This window comes from Carya illinoinensis, chromosome 8, assembly GCF_018687715.1.
Source record: "Carya illinoinensis cultivar Pawnee chromosome 8, C.illinoinensisPawnee_v1, whole genome shotgun sequence".
Lineage (NCBI taxonomy): Eukaryota > Viridiplantae > Streptophyta > Magnoliopsida > Fagales > Juglandaceae > Carya > Carya illinoinensis.
Window position 1 is genome coordinate 5,568,306 of NC_056759.1, and position 17,204 is coordinate 5,585,509.

Below are 17,204 nucleotides of genomic sequence, written 5' to 3' on the forward strand. Positions count from 1 at the left end.
CCTTAAACGAGGCTATCATTCTCATTTTTTTAACAAGAATTATCAAATGGAGGCAGGTGATTCAAGGATTCAACCGGTTTCTCGTTGATTTTGTGTATTTTATCATTTCGGTGTGATTCTATATAGAAAGTGTTGGCCATCCTAATCTATTGCAACGGAGGCCACAAGTCCAGCAACAAGAAAACACAAAGGAAGCCCTCGACCTACCAAGATTGGCAAGTCGGTATGTTCCCCCACATCACATGGTTGGTCGAAAAGTTTTGAGGTTCAAACCCTCGTACTACAATGCCACCTGAGTTAATGATTGAGATAAAGTGTCAAACATTTAAATAGTTACTAGTAGCAATGCTTTTCCTCGTTACAAAGATACACACAAAGCAAACATGAAACATCAGCGTAATAATTATATATATTTTTAAGACCAAGATAGGGAAAGGTACGTTGCATAATCTTGAAATCACTCCATCCCAGTGAACAAAAAGCAGTGCTTGCTACTTTAAACAAAAAACTTCTCGAGCTAGATTAGAAGATTAGTATAAGCTAATTTCTTGAGGATGGAATTCCGTAAAAAGTGGTGGCTCAGGAGCGGAAGGCAGACAAAGGAAACAAAACATGCGAGTTGCAAAGCATTTTAATGGCAGTTTGATAACCATAAACAAGACATCACTATAAAGGGCAATGCTATGTTTCTTTCGAAACTTATCATTATCAAAACTTATCAAGGGCATAGTTAGTGTAACTGGAGATGACAAAATTCAGAATAAATGACAACATTTTCCTACAAACAGAGTAATTATACATGTATATCACTTTTTTACAACAACGTGTTAAAATAAGTGTATTTGTGTGAAGTGATTTTACAAAAGTATTCCTTATTTAAAACATAATTGTATAAAGGTTGTAAAAAATGGTTGATATGTATCATTTTCCAATATTAAAAACCTCACCTTGATCAGCTGAAAGTAGCACACAGAAAGAAGGTATCGAAAGACAAGATTCTAACTTCACTTTAATCCCCCATTAGACTTTCAAAAAAAAAAAACAGTAGAAGTACTCGTCCACGTTAGACCCCACTTATTGTGTACTATGGCATGCTAGCGTGCAAAGACAATTAAGACCAACTGTCAACTAAGCAAACTACCCAAAAAATTACCAGGAATATTCCTTATTATTAAACAAATAAAACTATAAGACAACAATGGTAGTGTATGCCATGTTCAAAGCCACGAAAAAGCCTTCAATCTCTCCAAAGAGGTCTTTAAATACAGTGAGTGAAAGTAGATCCAACCTAAGACAACAATGGTAGTGTATGTCATGTTCAAAGCCACGAAAAAGCCTTCAATCTCTCCAAAGAGTTGATCTTTAAATACAGTGAGTGAAAATAGATCCAACCTACTTTAGGTAACAAACAGGACCCTGTAACTCAATGAAAGCCAGTATTATTGTTCTTTTCATTATTATTTTAGGCAATGAAATGCAATTTTAGTTCGCAGAGCAAAAAGACTTTATATATGCAATATGTTAGTACTAAAGTGACCATTAGTTTGATTAATATCTCTTTAAAGTAAAAAAAAGGAACCTTTAGAAACTTTCTTTTTGTGCAACATCTCTAACTTTTCTTTTTATTTTCTTCTTTTTTCTTAGGTTAAAACTTAAAATGCAATTTTGGTCATTAAACTAGGAATCCTATTTAAATATAATTGAGTGTTATGAAAAATGATAGTTGCATTTGTAAATGTACAAGTGTCACGCAGTTACTTTGAAAAAAATGAATAAATGAGGGATCCACATGAAATAATTATTATTATTATTTCATAGTGAAGCTCACTTTTTTTCAATGCGACTATATAACGTTTGCATATTCTACAACTGTATATAGCATTACTAGTTTATAATTGATTTTTTATATCTAATTATACCTATATCAATTAAATTTTTATTTAAGTTATTGATATTAAATAAATACTTTAATATATTATATAAATCGACGTGATTAAAGATGACAAACTCGGAATGAAAAAACATTATTTTAATTGCTATTTCAGAAAATTTGCGATTTTTTCCAGATACTTTAGAACAATCAGTACTTAAAAACAAGGTAATCGGTGATCCATAGCTCTTTTTTTCATTTTGCTGTTTTTTTCGTTTTAGAATGATAAGAGTATGTATATTTAGATGTGTAACAAAGGAACATAGATGATAAAGTATGCTGCACAGTTCCTACGTACATACGCTAGTTTGGATTTAAAGATGAGATGAGATGAGATGGTTTTTAATGAAAAATCAAAATTGAATAAAATATTTTTAGAATATTATTTTTTAATGTTATTATTGTTTTAAAATTTGAAAAAATTGAATTAGAATTTGAAAAAGTTAAATTATTTATTATATTTAATGTAGAAATTTGAAAAATTATAATGATGAGATGAGATAGTTTTGAATCCAAACGGATTAATTATACGAGTTTAGTTACATAAAAGTAAAGTTACGTACTAATCTACGTATCAATACTGATTTCTTCATATTCAAAACTTAAATTAGCACTATTTTTAATAAAATCTACTTTTTAACTAATCATATTAAATTAATATACATATTAATACATAATTATACTTATAAGTATATTTTTTCTAATTACACGCATCACCAACCCACGACCCCAACCCCGTCCCCAACACCCCCGAAAAAAAAAAAAAAAAAAAAAAAAAAAACATTTTTCCCTAGTTTTCGGATGAATAGCTTTTCGTGTAGGGACACTTCAGCAGTCAAAAGTAGCCTCACTCCTGCAAAATGTTTTGTTCTGGACCCTCATTTGCTCTTCCACTATGCATTATAAATACCCAACCCCTCCACCCCTTTCCTTCCCTTTTCCCCTTCCTTCCTTCCCTCCTATTATATTCACTACTTTAGCAATGGTTTTGTCCCAAAAACCGGTCGAATTCCGATATCCAATTTCCAAAGAAACTGGGTTCACGACAGATGAACTCCAACAACTCTTATCCTTCTTTCACTCGGGACATTCGGTCAGTCGAAACTCTAGTTCTTCTGAAGACTCGTTTCGAGCTATCTATTCTAATGATCATGAGAAGAAGCTTCGGCGCATGAACTCGAATCGAGAATCAGCCCGACGGTTACGCTGGCGAAAGAAGAGGCATCTTGCCGACCTTAAAGACAAAGTGAACCAATTGAAAATGGAGAATCAAGAATTGAAGAACCAGTTGGGCCTAGCTTTACATCTGAGTCACTCGACAAGGGAGAATAATCAAGAGTTAATATTTGAGTCCATGGCTCTCCATGCAAAACTTTCGAATCTATACAGGATTTTATTTACCATGCAAACACCATAATAGAGCATGAAATCCTGAATAGAAATCAAAGTTTATAACCTAATAAATTAAAGCTTAAACTCCAATATTCAGATCAGCTTAGAGCTTTCTCTTCGATCTATGTCTCCCTCTCCCTCCCAGAGGCAAAGAAAAAAAGCTAAATACACATCGAGCTTTGTCGCTGTGTCTTCCCCGCTTCATTTTTTAAGGGTTTTGCCTCTAATTTTACATGTAGGGAGCTTAAACAGCCTCAAAGGTTAATGAGTATCATATTTTATATAATCGCTTTGTAACTAAAATATTATATATATATATGTTTTGTTTGATAGGAGCCAAGTAAGTATTTTCGAAATATCGGTCATGTAGAATTAATTCTTATTTGATTATATATGTCGTTCATTAACAACTAGTATTTATACAAATAATAACTAGCGCTATCATTTTAAGAAGAAGTAAAACTTTAATTTTGATAGAGTGATCATGATAGCGTGCTTTGTATGATCATCGTTTTGTACAATATAATATTTTCTACAATTGATCGATTAATCTACGAACCGACTGCCACTCTCCAAGCTCATATATGTATGTATATATTCAATGTTCATTATAAACTGATTAGTAGACGGGGTTGAGCGGCACTGGATTGGGCCGGTCGGGTCGGGAGTTGGATTATCCTTGGACCTCATCCGTAGTAGACACGGTATCATTTCTAAAATTAATTTGATCCTGATCTCCACGTGTAACTCGGCCACAAATCTGGAGAGACGTTGAGCCTGATAACACCTGAGAAACCATGTACATGGTTGGCCTAGATTTTGGATTTTCAAGTAAGCAAGAAATTGCAATATTTGCAATCTTTGTTAGTTCATCCGCAACTGGAACAGTGGGAGGTGGAAGTCTTTGGTCCAAGACATCCTTCAGCTGCATATTAGCAAGTGGAGACATTGCAGAGAAAATGAAATCACCCACATGATTTCCTTTGATTATTTCAAGTGCTAACACTCCAAAGCTATAAACGTCGCACTTCTCGGTCACCTTCCATGTGTAAGCAAGTTCTGCCAAAATTTGAAAGACGTTTTGGGGTTAGTCCGCTAGGTGGGTCGAGGCCGACGTACGTTCTTATTTTGTATTTATATATGCTTAATTTGCATGCGCTCTTATGTTAAAATAGACTGCTATTTATGTCAGCTATGTAGTTTTACCTGGTGCAGCATATCCATATGTGCCGGCAAAGCCCGTCCAATTGGATGAGTCTAGATTCAAAAGCTTGGCAGTGTCGAAGTCGGAGAGACGAGCTCCATAATCAGAATCAAGCAAAACATTCTTGCTGGCTATGTCTCTATGAACAATCGGCGGTGAGCAATCATGATGCATGTATGACAAGGCATGCGCCACTCCTTTCACGATATTCACCCTTCTACTCCAATTCAATTCTTTAGCTTCTTCTTTGCTTAAGATCCCGGCCAAGCTTCCCTTCTCAATGTAGTCATAAATCAGAAACGAGTGTCGTGCGTTTGAACAAAAACCATGCAGTTTCACAATGTTTCGGTGTCGTACTCGTGTTAATGCCATAACTTCGTTAAAGAAATCTTTTCGATCTATGGCATAGTTTTCCTCACATGATGAGTTGAATCTCTTTACAGCTATAATAACACCCGATGGGAGTTGAGTTTTGTAGACACTTCCACATCTACCTCTCCCAATGCAATGCATGGCATCAAAATCCCCCGTGGCTGCAATGATTTCTTCGTACATTTTTTTCCCGTCAAAGGTTGATATCAAGTTCTCATCTTGTACTTTTTGCAAGTTTCTCCTTTTTCTTATAAATCTCCACGTTCTCATCACGACAAATAGAAGTATCACTACTCCCAATAAAGGGAATATTATTTTGAACAATAAGATCCTGCGGCCATTTGGTGAGGCATGTTTGCACGTACTGAGTGATTGGCAAGGTTGCAGGCCTTTGACCTTGCCACACAAACCTTTGTTCCCCCCTAATGCTTCAATCGGAGCATCTAGAAAAGCTGTCTTGTTGGGAATGGGGCCACAGAATTGATTGTATGATATGTTGACGTTTAACAAGCCGTTCAGTACCTCAAAAGCCCTAGGGAGGATGCCAGAGAGATTGTTGTGGGAGATATTCATTGTCAGCAAGCTTTGCAAGTTCTTGAACTCCATCGGTATCTCTCCTGTGAGATGATTATGACTCAGATCCAGCACGGACAGGTGACCTAACTGGCCCATCTGAGTCGGAATTCTACCGCTGAACTCGTTGTTACTCAAATTCATGTGGAACAGTAGTGAGAAGTTCCCTAAACATCCTGAAACTGAGTTGCTCAATTTGTTCATGGAGAGGTCAAGCTTTTCAAGCTTTATCATGGACCCAAGCTCCGAAGGCATGCCGCCTGAAAGTTGATTATGACTCAAGTTAAGCCACCCCAAAGAAGTCAACCTTCCAAATTCCTTTGGGATCTCCCCAACCACGTGATTTGAAGAAAGATCAAGGCGTTGCAGTTTACTTAAGTTTCCGAGCTCAGGTGGTATGCTACCAGTAATATTATTCCCCCAGATCTCCAGATTTGTTAGCCGCGAATTCCTTCCCCATTTTGGTGGAAGTTCACCATAAAAGCTATTGTTGCTGATGTTTATATAATCCAAGTCTGGATATTCTCCAAAAACTTCTGATATATTTCCAGTCAGTTGGTTGCCATCCAGACGAATTCTAGTCAAACTTGAGCAGTTTCTCAAGCTCTCAGGAATCGGACCTATTAAGCGATTACCGCATGCAGTAAAGTTTTTAAGCAATCCACCTTGACAAATATTTTGTGGCAAGTTACCAGTGAATTGGTTCACTGATACTCGAAATACAGTCAACTTCATGAGATTCTCGACCTCTCGAGGAATGGAGCCAGAGAGCTGGTTGTCTCGAATGAATAAAACCTCTAACTTGCTTAAGCTACCAATTGTAGCTGGAAAGGAACCATTGAGATGATTTTCGTGCACCTGGAGAATGACAAGAGACTTCAAGTTTCCAATGGCTTCCGAAATGGGGCCAGAAAGGTTATTATGGAAAAGAGACAAGACTGTAAGATTTCCTAGTTCATATAATGATCTTGGGATAGAACCAACAAGATTGTTTGCTGCAAGACTCAGATTCTTCAAAGATTCCATATTCCCTACATTTGCAGGGATGGGACCCGAAAGTTGGTTGGCAGACAAGTCCAGCACTGTTAACCTTCGTAAGTTTCCAACAGTTGGAGGTATGGGACCTGTTAATCTATTTGTATACATGCAAAGCTCAAGCAAGTTCGAAAGGTTTCCAATTTCAGAAGGAATGGAACCAGACAGTGAATTGCTATAGAGATTCAAGTAAGCCAATTTGCTTAAATTACCAAAAGAATTAGGAACAGGACCTTCTAAAGAGTTGCTATGTAAGGCAAGCTCACCAAGAGACCTTAACTGACCTATTTCTTGAGGAATCGAGTTGTTCAGTTTATTTTTACACAAAAGCAGAACCTCAAGGTTTGCGAGCAAACCGACTTCTGGTGGGATTTTTCCGGAGAACTGATTGGCGGACAGATCGAGATAGATGAGTTTGGAAAGAGAACTGATCTGTGGTGGAATGTTACCAAAGAGAGAGTTCATTCTAAGATCAATATATTCCAGATTACGGAAAGATGAGAATGAGAACTCTTTGAGTGAACCTCTTAAGCTTGAATCACTAAGATTTATTCTGATGACACTTCCGGTACTGGAGTTGCAATCAACGCCAAACCAAGAACACGGGCTTTTGCTTGAATTGCTAGTAGAAGAAGAATCGGTGGCATTGTTGGGAAGGAAAATCCAGGAAGATAGATGAGACTGGGTCTCGTATTGGAGGGTGGCTTTCCATGCGAGAAGAGCATCAGCTTCTTCATTAGAGGAAGAGGTTGAAGAAGCAACATGCATTGATGAAACCACGATGATCAGAACAAACCAAACAACTAATATCAGAAAGCATACCTTCTGATCAAAGCTGCTTGATGATCCCATATTGATTTTGTGTTGCACTGCGTGATGCATGTGATGACCATATCCTAGTACTCATAGCTTCATTGATTGAGTTTTTATATAGAGTTTTGTTACTTACAAATACAGTCATGTATTAATCTATGTATTAATATTGATTTATTTATATTTAAAATTTAAATTAACATTATTTTTAATAAAATTTACTTTTTAACCAATCACATTACATTAATATATAGATTAATATATAATTATACTTGTAAATATATTTTTTCTTTTATATATATTTCGTCCCTAATTTCCAGTTCACAGAATATTCCCCAGTGACAAATTCGTTCTTGTTTCCTGTTTTTTTTCCTTGACTGCACGCGCGCCCGCACGCAAGCACTCACGAATAAGGGCGCGTCCAATAATTTAGACAGAGAAGACATTGACATTTGATCACTGAGTGCTCCGTGGGAGTTGAACAGTTTAGGGCAATTGTTTTTCCACGTTATACATCCTCCATAGTTCTGAATAGATCTTTTGTTTTCTTTCTTTTTTTGGTCTTTCTTCATGAGGTTGATAAGCACCCTAACTCGAAAGGCCGGTACATGCATTCAAAACATTGACCAATAATATGTTAAGTACTGTTGTTTGACAATTGCATTTTGTATTTTTTATATCATCTTAATTATATTACAGTTATTATCTTTTTTCCTCCGGAAAATAGTAAAATATATAGTAATCTAGTCAGCAAACCTGTTCGATACGAAAGAACAACTAAATTTATACCGATTAAACGATATATCATGTCATTGTCTTGAACCGAAATAAGATTTCTTCTCGGCATGCAAGAATTTGAAGATAAATTCATAGAACGGGTTTTAATTTAATAAATTTCTAATATTCTTCTTCCATTTCTTATCCTTTCAGTGACGGTGTTGATCATGACAGCTAGCTATGTTTCCTTGCAGCCTGCTAGCTACCTCGTTTTCCAAGACTACAATTGGCTATTAATCTACGTACGCATCTCCTACGCTTACGTACCCATCGCGATCGCTACAGCCTTCTGATTGACGTCCACATTATCGTTTTCCATTAATTTGCCAAAGGATTAAAATAAATAAATAAATTGTTTGGGTTCTTTGAAACTTCCACATGATGGAGTTTTCTTTGAGCCAATCTGCAGTCTCCAAATAATTGACCAAAACAATATAATAAAATTAAAATGTGGAGCCGATTTGGTCAAAACAATTTATAATAACATATATAAAAAAGAATGACTATAATTATTTAATAAGTAGAGGGGTGAAATGTAAACTTATGATTCAAAGTGAGAATATATAACTTTATCCCAAAAATCATCAGCTGCTATAGTTTATTCAGATTTTGTATGTCCACAGTCCTACCGTGGCCTCCACGTTTCATGGTACATACTGATACTGTTGAGACTTTCGACGGTCCTCTCCTTGATGCCTAGATTGCCAACCAAACCACTTGTCATTTATAAATTGACCCATTTATCTACTACTCAATTGGTCTCAAATTTTGTGTTGATAGGATGCGCAAACATTATATATATATATATATATATTTTAAATAAATAAATATAATATTCATATAAAAAAATTAATTTCTAATAATAAATCTCACTATTTTTTAAAAATCTTTATCATTACTCTAAAAAGTCTTTCGATCCTTTCGTAAGTTGGAATATTGGTAAAATATAGAGCCCAGTTTAAGGCCCATTATTAGGTCCATTAAATATCTTACGGTCGGAACCCATGGATTCGGGGCTCGTAATTTCCAGCCCACCATGTTCTACATACGGGCCTACACATCCATGATTGTCAATTAAATTAGTTTCGAGGGTGATTCCGTAAAGTATCAACATATTCGAAAATCTGAAAGGCTTTCAAGAAGACTGCCCCGCCCGCGAGTCGCTCCGTTACAAAAACCACCAACCCCAAATCAGAGAGAGATAGCAAGCGGAAGAAGAGACTCAAGAGAGAGTCGTAATCCATGGAGAATATCTGCGTCGGAGTCCGAGTTAGACCTACCGTACCCTCAGAACTCTCCAATGGAACATACTGGAAGGTTGAAGAAAATCGCATTTCTCTTCACAAGGTCCACGGCACCCCTATCTCTGGCCTCTCTTACGCTTTCGGTACATCTCCCCTTCTTTATCTCTCCATATTATACCTTTATACCTGTATGTATCTGTGGATTATACGTGCTCGCTTAGTTTTCTTTTCATTTCTTTGATATTTTCTTGAGAGTTTGTATCATAGCGATTTTCTTTTCTTTACCAGATCATGTATGCGACGGAAGTTGTACCAATGCTATGGTTTATGAGCTTCTTACAAAGGACATCATGCACGCCGCAGTTGAAGGCTTTAATGGTATCCCTTTTGTTTCAAGGTTTTGTTGGAATTTGGTATGAGAGGGAAAATGGAATACTGCTCCTTATAAGATTCGTGATAATGAAAAATTAACAGCAGCAAAGGCTGTAGTCGGTCAATTGGAATATTTTATACAGGGAGATTTTGATGTTTGGCGTACCTTATCAAAGTAATTGATGCGTGCCATGGGATTTGTCAGTTACACATATTTCTAAACCTCCTTGGCTTTTCTCATGTTGTACTGCTGTATCGCGGGTGTTCTGTGTAATGATAATCGCCAGTAGTGTTTTCTGTATCTATTAAACGTGAAATGCATGAAAAGGGGAATATATTGATTGCTTATTTAAGCCATTCCATATAGATATTCGTGTTGAAGGTGACCGATAGCATTTCAATAGGTACCGCATTTGCATATGGACAAACCAGCAGCGGGAAGACTTTCACCATGAGTGGCTCTGAAACTGATCCGGGGATTATTCACCGGGCAGTTAAAGATGTATTTGCAAAAACTCAATTGGTAAGCAGGTCCATGGATGTTATTGAAGTTGATGTGCTTGTGATTCCTGATAATGACCTTTTGACTTTTACCTTCTGTTGGTACTTAATAATTTCAGATCTCTGATCGTGAGTTTCTTATTCGAGTTTCCTACATGGAAATTTATAATGAAGAAATTAATGATCTTTTTGCTGTAGAGAACCAGAAATTGCAAATACATGAGAATCTGGAGGTAGGCTATCGACAGTTTACAGTTTAATATAGTTCGTTAGTTAGATAGTTTATTATAGTTTGTTTTGATGTATGTGATCACCAATTTTTCTTGGCTGTTAGCGTGGGGTATTTGTTGCAGGACTGCGGGAGGAAATTGTTAACAACACTGAACAAGTGTTAAAGCTCATACGCTCGGGAGAAGGTTTGACATGAAAGCTTAAATTCTTGGGCTTAGGTTTCTTACACGTTCTTTTAGTTAAATATCTTTCTTCTATATTTTTTGAAAATCATGTCTTTCAGTTAATAGGCACTTTGGGGAGACTAATATGAATGTTCGTAGCAGTAGATCTCACACGATATTCAGGATGGTATGTTTTTGACGTGTTGTTCTAGAGCTCCACTTAAAACTTTTGGATTTGTATTCAACTTTATTCTGTATATGCAGGTGATTGAAAGCAAAGCAAAGGACACCAATTTGTCCAGCGATTACTCAAGTAGTGATGCTATACGTGTCTCAGTCTTGGTTTGTAACCTGCCCACTATCCTGCATTATAATTCCTTAAAAATTATTCCATATACTGTTTTCATGTTTTGGATGATGTTCAAATTTGAGATCTTTTGGTTTTTACCTTTTATTTATTAATTCTTCGCTGCATGAAACAAAGAACTTGGTAGATTTAGCTGGGTCTGAACGGATTGCTAAAACTGGAGCCGGTGGAGTACGACTAAAGGAAGGAAAGCACATTAACAAGAGCTTAATGGTTCTGGGTAACGTGATCAACAAACTAAGTGATGGTGCAAAACAGAGGTATTTGCTTTTCTTTCAGTAAGTCATATAAAATATTTTATACAACAACAACGTTGTTTTGAAGAAATTCTCTGTTTCAGGGGTCATATTCCCTATCGCGATAGTAAGCTAACCCGCATACTTCAACCTGCTCTCGGTGGCAATGCTAAGACTTCAATAATATGCACTATAGCACCTGAGGAGGTGGTCAACCATCTGATTCTTATTTTCTTATTTTCATCTATTTTGCTTATCAGTATTACTCTTTTGGCATGGTACATCTTAGTTCATCAATTTTGTTTCATAACATAGTATGTAAAAACACCTTTAGGTACACATTGAGGAAACGAAGGGAACTCTCCAATTTGCTAGTCGAGCCAAGTGCATCACTAATTGCGTTCAAGTGAATGAAGTATGTTCTCTATTTTGTTTAGTACATTTCACGTTTATGAATCTATGATCTGGCCAATGTGAGCGTTTTTTAAAGCTTATTGGAAAGGAAACTTTGGTGTATGCTTAATGGTCTCGGAAAAAGCTGCGATCCCTTTACCTTATTTTCAAGAGATAGATAAATGCAACATCATTCCAGTTTTTAGTCTTTTCTCTGTCAGGTCATGTTATGATTATTTTTCATGGCACTAATTATTTCAGTTTTCGTTATTTAGCTAACCCTTGAATTCCCAATGAATTAAACAAAAGGATATGGTCCAAAAGTATCATTGGGCAACTATTGGCATTTCATTGCCCATCACGGAGCTTCAATTTTTAATCCTTCCCCTTCAATTTGATGGTTCTAATAAGTCTAGTGACGTGTATTGTCCTAGATCTTGACAGATGCAGCCTTGTTGAAGCGCCAAAAACTAGAGATCGAGGAGCTTCGTAAGAAGCTTCAGGTGATGATCCTTTTTTGTTCGTGTTAGTGTTACAGAGAGGAGGTTAGAACTTAGAAATAAACTAAAAACGTTGGTCCTTTTAGGGATCCCATGCTGAGGTACTGGAGCAAGTGATTTTGACTTTGCGGAATGATTTGCTCAAGGTTGGTTGTCTTTTTATCTCTGAAATGATAACCATTACTTAGCGAATCATAGAGGCATATGTTTCTTGCTTATTTTCCATTATTCAGCATGAATTAGAGAGGGAGAAGCTGCAGATAGAACTGGAAGACGAGAGGAAATCACACAGAGAACATGATAAAAGCATTTGGGAGCAGCAGATGAAAATTGTCGATCTTTGTGATATTGTTACTTCATCAGGCTTTGACACGAAATCTGGTCAGGTACTATTGCAAATAATGGCTATGATATTGATTTTAGCAAATTAAATGCAGCTAATTTTCTTATTCATAAAAATTAAAAAAAAAAAAGAAAAAAGAAAAAAGATCACGTAGCTGCTTTTTAATCACAATCTCTTTCCATTTCCAAGTGTTTTCAAATTCTCCAAGCCAAGGTTCTACTTTGCTTTTCTCATCCAAGCCTTTTAACCCATTTTAGCTATTCTACCATTTTGCTTTATCTACCAAGTCAATGTCTTCCTTTAGATACTCAATTGCAAGCCACAGAAGACACTCAGATTGTTTGATATAAAACATCTAAACCAGTTGAACAACCTAGCATATTGAGATATAACATTTGGGCAACCTTATTCCCTCTCCCTAAATGCTCATGAAAAGAGTGTTTATATACACTGTTATAATGTTTCCATTCTTAATTTATATTCTTTCACATTTCTATTTGGTTGTTGATGATCTCATTATTTCTATCTATCGGTTGGGTCAGGATTCTGTGACACAATGCCTTAAGCAAGAATGCAATGACAGCAATAGTATATGTCATGGAGATACTTTCAGAACCCCCTGTGTCAAGGCATCTCCTAAAGCCTTCGTTGCCAAGCGCTCAAGCTACTTAACGCTCCCTGATTATAGCCCTCTTCCAGATACATTTAGCAATGTGGTCGATGAAGACACATGGCTGAGAATCAATAAAGGTCACATAGTTGACCTTGATTCGCTTCAAATGACTCTTGCTAGAAAAGTTCAATCGTTTCCTTCAAGTGATGCTACTCCTGTGAGTTTATATTGCTTTATTTTTCCCAAAAATTGATTAATTCATGTTAGTTGTAAATAGTCTATATTCTGTTTCATTTAGCAAAAACAGAAATTTAATATTTAGAAGCTCATTGGCTTCATTATTTGTCAGCCATCGTAAATAAATAATATTTAACTAACATGGTTGTGGGGATTTTGAACAAACAATTCTTTGGTTGAAGGAGATAATGAAATACTGAATAGTTAAAAACTTAAGACAAATTATTAGGTAATATATGGCTACGGTAGTGATGCCTTTCTTGTTTGTAGGATTTGGTATTTCTGTTTGAAGCTAATATTTTTATGGATCTTTTGGTTGGACTCGTTACATTCTCTTAGGCTTGTTCATCTGAGAAATATAGACAAGAGGTTCAATATCTCAAAAGAAAGTTGCTGATTGCCACTGAAGAGAGGAATGAATTGGAGGTTAGTATAGACCATGACTTTGATGCATTCTTCTTAGTTGCTACAAAATTTTCAAATGCATTTTTCGGCAATGAAAATGCCTAAATTCTTTAAATTTCTGTGGCAATGTACCATCTTTTGCTTGCTTCATTGAAGTCAAAAGTAAGCCTATATGTTCGAACTTCAACAAGAAAAGCATGCATTGAAATTTTTTATGGTAGATTACATGCACCTGTTTACAGAGAGAGCACGCAGAGCAAATACTGTTGAATCATCGACTAATGGATGACATATCTGGACTCCAAAAAGAAGCAAAACTTATACAAGAAATGCCGAAAAGGCTAAGTGAATCTGTGGCGGATTGCAAGGATATCTATGGGGATGTTTTGTCAATAATGCAGGTCAAATCTGTCTCATTTTTGCATCTTTCAACTTTATATGAAGTTTGCCTCTCAAATGACATTTTAGCTTATTCTTTGTGGTCTCAACAGAGTTTTGTGTTTGATGAGAAATCCACAAGTGCAAAATTGCTATCGAGCACAAGTGAAATTGGTATGTGCCTTTTTAGGACCTTGGAAACTCATTTCTCAATGGGAACGGATGACCATATTCCTTTCACTGGGAACAATTCTTTAATTCAAGAGCAACATAAAGTGCTTTATGAGAAGTTGACTAGCACTATTACATCCCTGGTATTATCGCAAACACCAACAACTGAGAATGAACAGCTGGAGGTTAAACAGTGTAGCTGTGAAAATAAGGTAGCTGCCTGGTCACAATTGTCAAGATTTCATGCATTAATTATGATTTTATTCTCCATCATGTTGTTAGGACTTTTTTATTTAAATTTTTTCTGCATTTTGACTCTTTAATTATGTGTTCTTTTTATTTTGACTGAGTCATACGATAAGTGGCTAGTTGTTTCTGGAATATTATGAGAATATGAGCAAATAAGTAACTCAAGTTTGAAAAGTGCCTAGATTTTTGTTCAATTTCAGGAAATACAGTGGGGCATTGTCTCATCCTAGTTTCCCTCGATAATTTTTGTATCTGAAAACATTGAAAGATCAAATCTTTTCTTCCTTTCTGGGTACTTCTTTGGTGCGTCTTTCTAGTGTCATGTGTGCATCCCACTCGTCTTCCTGGTTTTTATTGTAGCGTATGGAGTGAAATTAGTGCATGATTTAAAAAAGAAAACTCTTCCTTCGGTATGTCTGAAAATATTTTTTTGTTACTCGCCTTGGATTTTAACGCACCTAAAACCTAATTTGAATGATTATTCTAGATCATGTCATGGTATTCCTTGTAATACAAATTTCTTTTACAAAAATTCTATGTGCAGTCACTTTTGCGTACTCCTTACGCACTCCATTAATGTGATTGGCTGCCTCACTTTTTTTAATATAAATAATTGCTTTGACCAATCATATCAATAGAATGCGCGAGTGGTATATAAAAAAGATTATATGTAATAGAACTCGTTTTCGTAAAACACACAATTCTACTTACTCCTTTTATGATAGTAACACATGTTTTTTTTATCAGAGATGTTATTGGCTTTAAAGACAGTGGCACAATTGTCATTTATATTTGGTTAATGATTAAAGGGCTTGTCTTCCTCTTTTTGGTGATTTAGCATGGAATTATTTGCTATTCAAAACATTTGCAAATTAAAGAAATATGAAATTTGGTTAGAGAGAGGATTCTAGACACCACCTATTTAGTTCTAGTAAGCCGGATGTGCCAGATGTTAGAAATGAAATATCAAGTCTTCAAAGTACCCAAATGATGTTGCATTGAAACCCAGTGATGTAAACTTAAGTTGAGGGAAGATACTGAGGAAATTAAATGCTTATGCAAAGCTACAAAAGGAGAATGGTATAATTCATTGGTCCAATATTATGCACTTCAAACTGATTTTAGTCAAGTGGTTGGTACAGCTTTCGCCTTTCGGCAGAGATCACTTGTGTCTTTCCATGGCGATATAAGCCTTCAAATCTCTAATGCTTGTAAAAGGCGCGTATAATTTGAGCCCTGTTAAAAGGTTTTTTTTATGAACCTTAGAATGCTTATTATGCATTCAAATAGATTTCTGTTCTTAATTTATATATATATATATATATTTCTGTAACCTAATACAGACTGTTTTCGTGTTTACGTAGCGTACAAAGATCAGTAATGTTGCCATTTAGAGGCGTCCTAATATAATATGTGAGACACTGAGAGTAGAAAACATCGAGGACAAGTACATCATCGGGCGCTATCACATGGGTTTTAGCTTCCAGCGCTCAATATATTAGTGTTTTTTTTAAAGTAAAAATGTTTGTATTAATATGAATAGAGCATAACCCACCCTCAATATATTAGTTTAAAATATTTTAACATAGGATCAATGTATTAGACCGTGTTTCGGAGGGGGTTGGCAATATATGATAATCTCTAAATTTAACATAAACACAATATGAAATAAGCGAGTTTAAGTTTGATATAGCTAAGGTTTAAATCAAAATATGTTGACTCAATATGACACCATTAATAAATGAGTCAATAAAAAGTCAACAGTGAAACTAGTCTGTTTAACATTCTATTTTCAAATTTTATAAATGTTTAGTCTTGTCTTTTTTGTTGTTGAGAATATGTAATATTAATTTCTTTATCTAAATTCCTCAAACTATTTTATTTTATGAAAATATTAATTTTATTTTATATATTATTGGTTTAGATATTAATAATAAAATATTTTATCACGAATAATATTGTGATTATGAATGATTGATATAGTTACCTTTATATTATATATAAAATTTTAATGAGTTAAAAATAATTATATGGATTAACTCAATTCATTTATATAAAAAACTAGTTGTTGGCAAATATTAGGGGATCGTTCTTTCCCATTTGCCCAATGTAACATATTCTAAACAACTTGTATTGATAAAATTTGTGAATTAAAGTCTTGAAAACTTTTACATGCTGACACTATGGTGGAATTGTGGTGACGAGCTGCCTTTCTAAGGGTAAGTAACTATGGCCCAATCCAAATATGTTGCATCGAGGAGAAAGCTACACTGACCGTCCCTCCCCAACTCTTCTGTAGATAAAAAATATAAAACTGATTGAAACAGGATAAATAAATTGTATCCAAATTAATTCAATAAAAATTATTTACTAAATGGTTTAAACAGATTAAATCGTTTCATCTGCTATTTACATAGATCGTGTTAGAGTCTGATCCGTTTAATTAAAATGATCTTATTTAAGTTGATCCATATAATCTAATACACATTATTTAACACAATACAAACGTAACTCAGGAATACAAATTACCACCCTGGCGTTTCATGATCCTTGAGTTTAACCGTTTCATGATCGTTATTTGAATTGTAAGGCCGAACTGCAATTTTTTTTTTTTTCCTTCTAATTGAAAATGAATATAAATAACCCCATAAACATTTTTGTACAAAAGCGGCATCAAGACATTTGCATGCAGTCAAATTCCTCT

General features: G+C 35.3%; 2 protein-coding genes across 4 annotated transcripts; one reads left to right on the top strand and one right to left on the bottom strand.

The window, feature by feature from the left end:
* Window positions 1-3,995: 3,995 nt before the first annotated feature.
* On the bottom strand, window positions 3,996-7,358 carry LOC122318770 (MDIS1-interacting receptor like kinase 2-like). The gene is made up of 2 exons (XM_043136376.1): window positions 4,529-7,358; window positions 3,996-4,381 (listed from the first exon to the last, which is right to left on the bottom strand). Exons 1-2 carry the CDS (start codon window positions 7,356-7,358, stop codon window positions 3,996-3,998), a joined length of 3,216 nt encoding a protein of 1,071 aa, XP_042992310.1.
* Window positions 7,359-9,237: 1,879 nt separating this feature from the next.
* Window positions 9,238-16,083, top strand: LOC122317978 (kinesin-like protein KIN-7N). 3 transcript variants are annotated; one of them, XM_043135079.1, is made up of 18 exons: window positions 9,238-9,483; window positions 9,629-9,718; window positions 10,117-10,235; window positions 10,333-10,446; window positions 10,548-10,629; window positions 10,728-10,795; window positions 10,873-10,950; window positions 11,093-11,235; window positions 11,316-11,418; window positions 11,546-11,626; window positions 12,039-12,107; window positions 12,191-12,250; window positions 12,338-12,490; window positions 12,990-13,277; window positions 13,637-13,723; window positions 13,924-14,103; window positions 14,194-14,463; window positions 15,865-16,083. In XM_043135079.1, the coding sequence occupies exons 1-18, from the start codon at window positions 9,339-9,341 to the stop codon at window positions 15,892-15,894; spliced, it is 2,160 nt and encodes a 719-aa protein (XP_042991013.1). In that variant the 5' UTR covers window positions 9,238-9,338; the 3' UTR covers window positions 15,895-16,083. The 3 variants fall into 3 exon arrangements, with proteins under 3 accessions (XP_042991013.1, XP_042991011.1, XP_042991012.1); XM_043135077.1 differs by lacking the exon at window positions 15,865-16,083 and having other exon boundaries at window positions 14,194-14,795; XM_043135078.1 differs by lacking the exon at window positions 15,865-16,083 and having other exon boundaries at window positions 9,239-9,483; window positions 13,945-14,103; window positions 14,194-14,795.
* Window positions 16,084-17,204: the final 1,121 nt, after the last annotated feature.

Coding starts and splice junctions, on each gene's coding strand:
- LOC122318770 (XM_043136376.1), bottom strand. CDS start 7,358: ATGGGATCATCAAGCAGCTTTGATCAGAAGGTATGCTTTCTGATATTA. Junction 4,382..4,528: donor ATATGGATATGCTGCACCAG/GTAAAACTACAT, acceptor AAATTTTGGCAG/AACTTGCTTACACATGGAAG.
- LOC122317978 (XM_043135077.1), top strand. CDS start 9,339: ATGGAGAATATCTGCGTCGGAGTCCGAGTTAGACCTACCGTACCCTCA. Junction 11,627..12,038: donor ATTGCGTTCAAGTGAATGAA/GTATGTTCTCTA, acceptor GTATTGTCCTAG/ATCTTGACAGATGCAGCCTT. Junction 12,491..12,989: donor TTGACACGAAATCTGGTCAG/GTACTATTGCAA, acceptor CGGTTGGGTCAG/GATTCTGTGACACAATGCCT.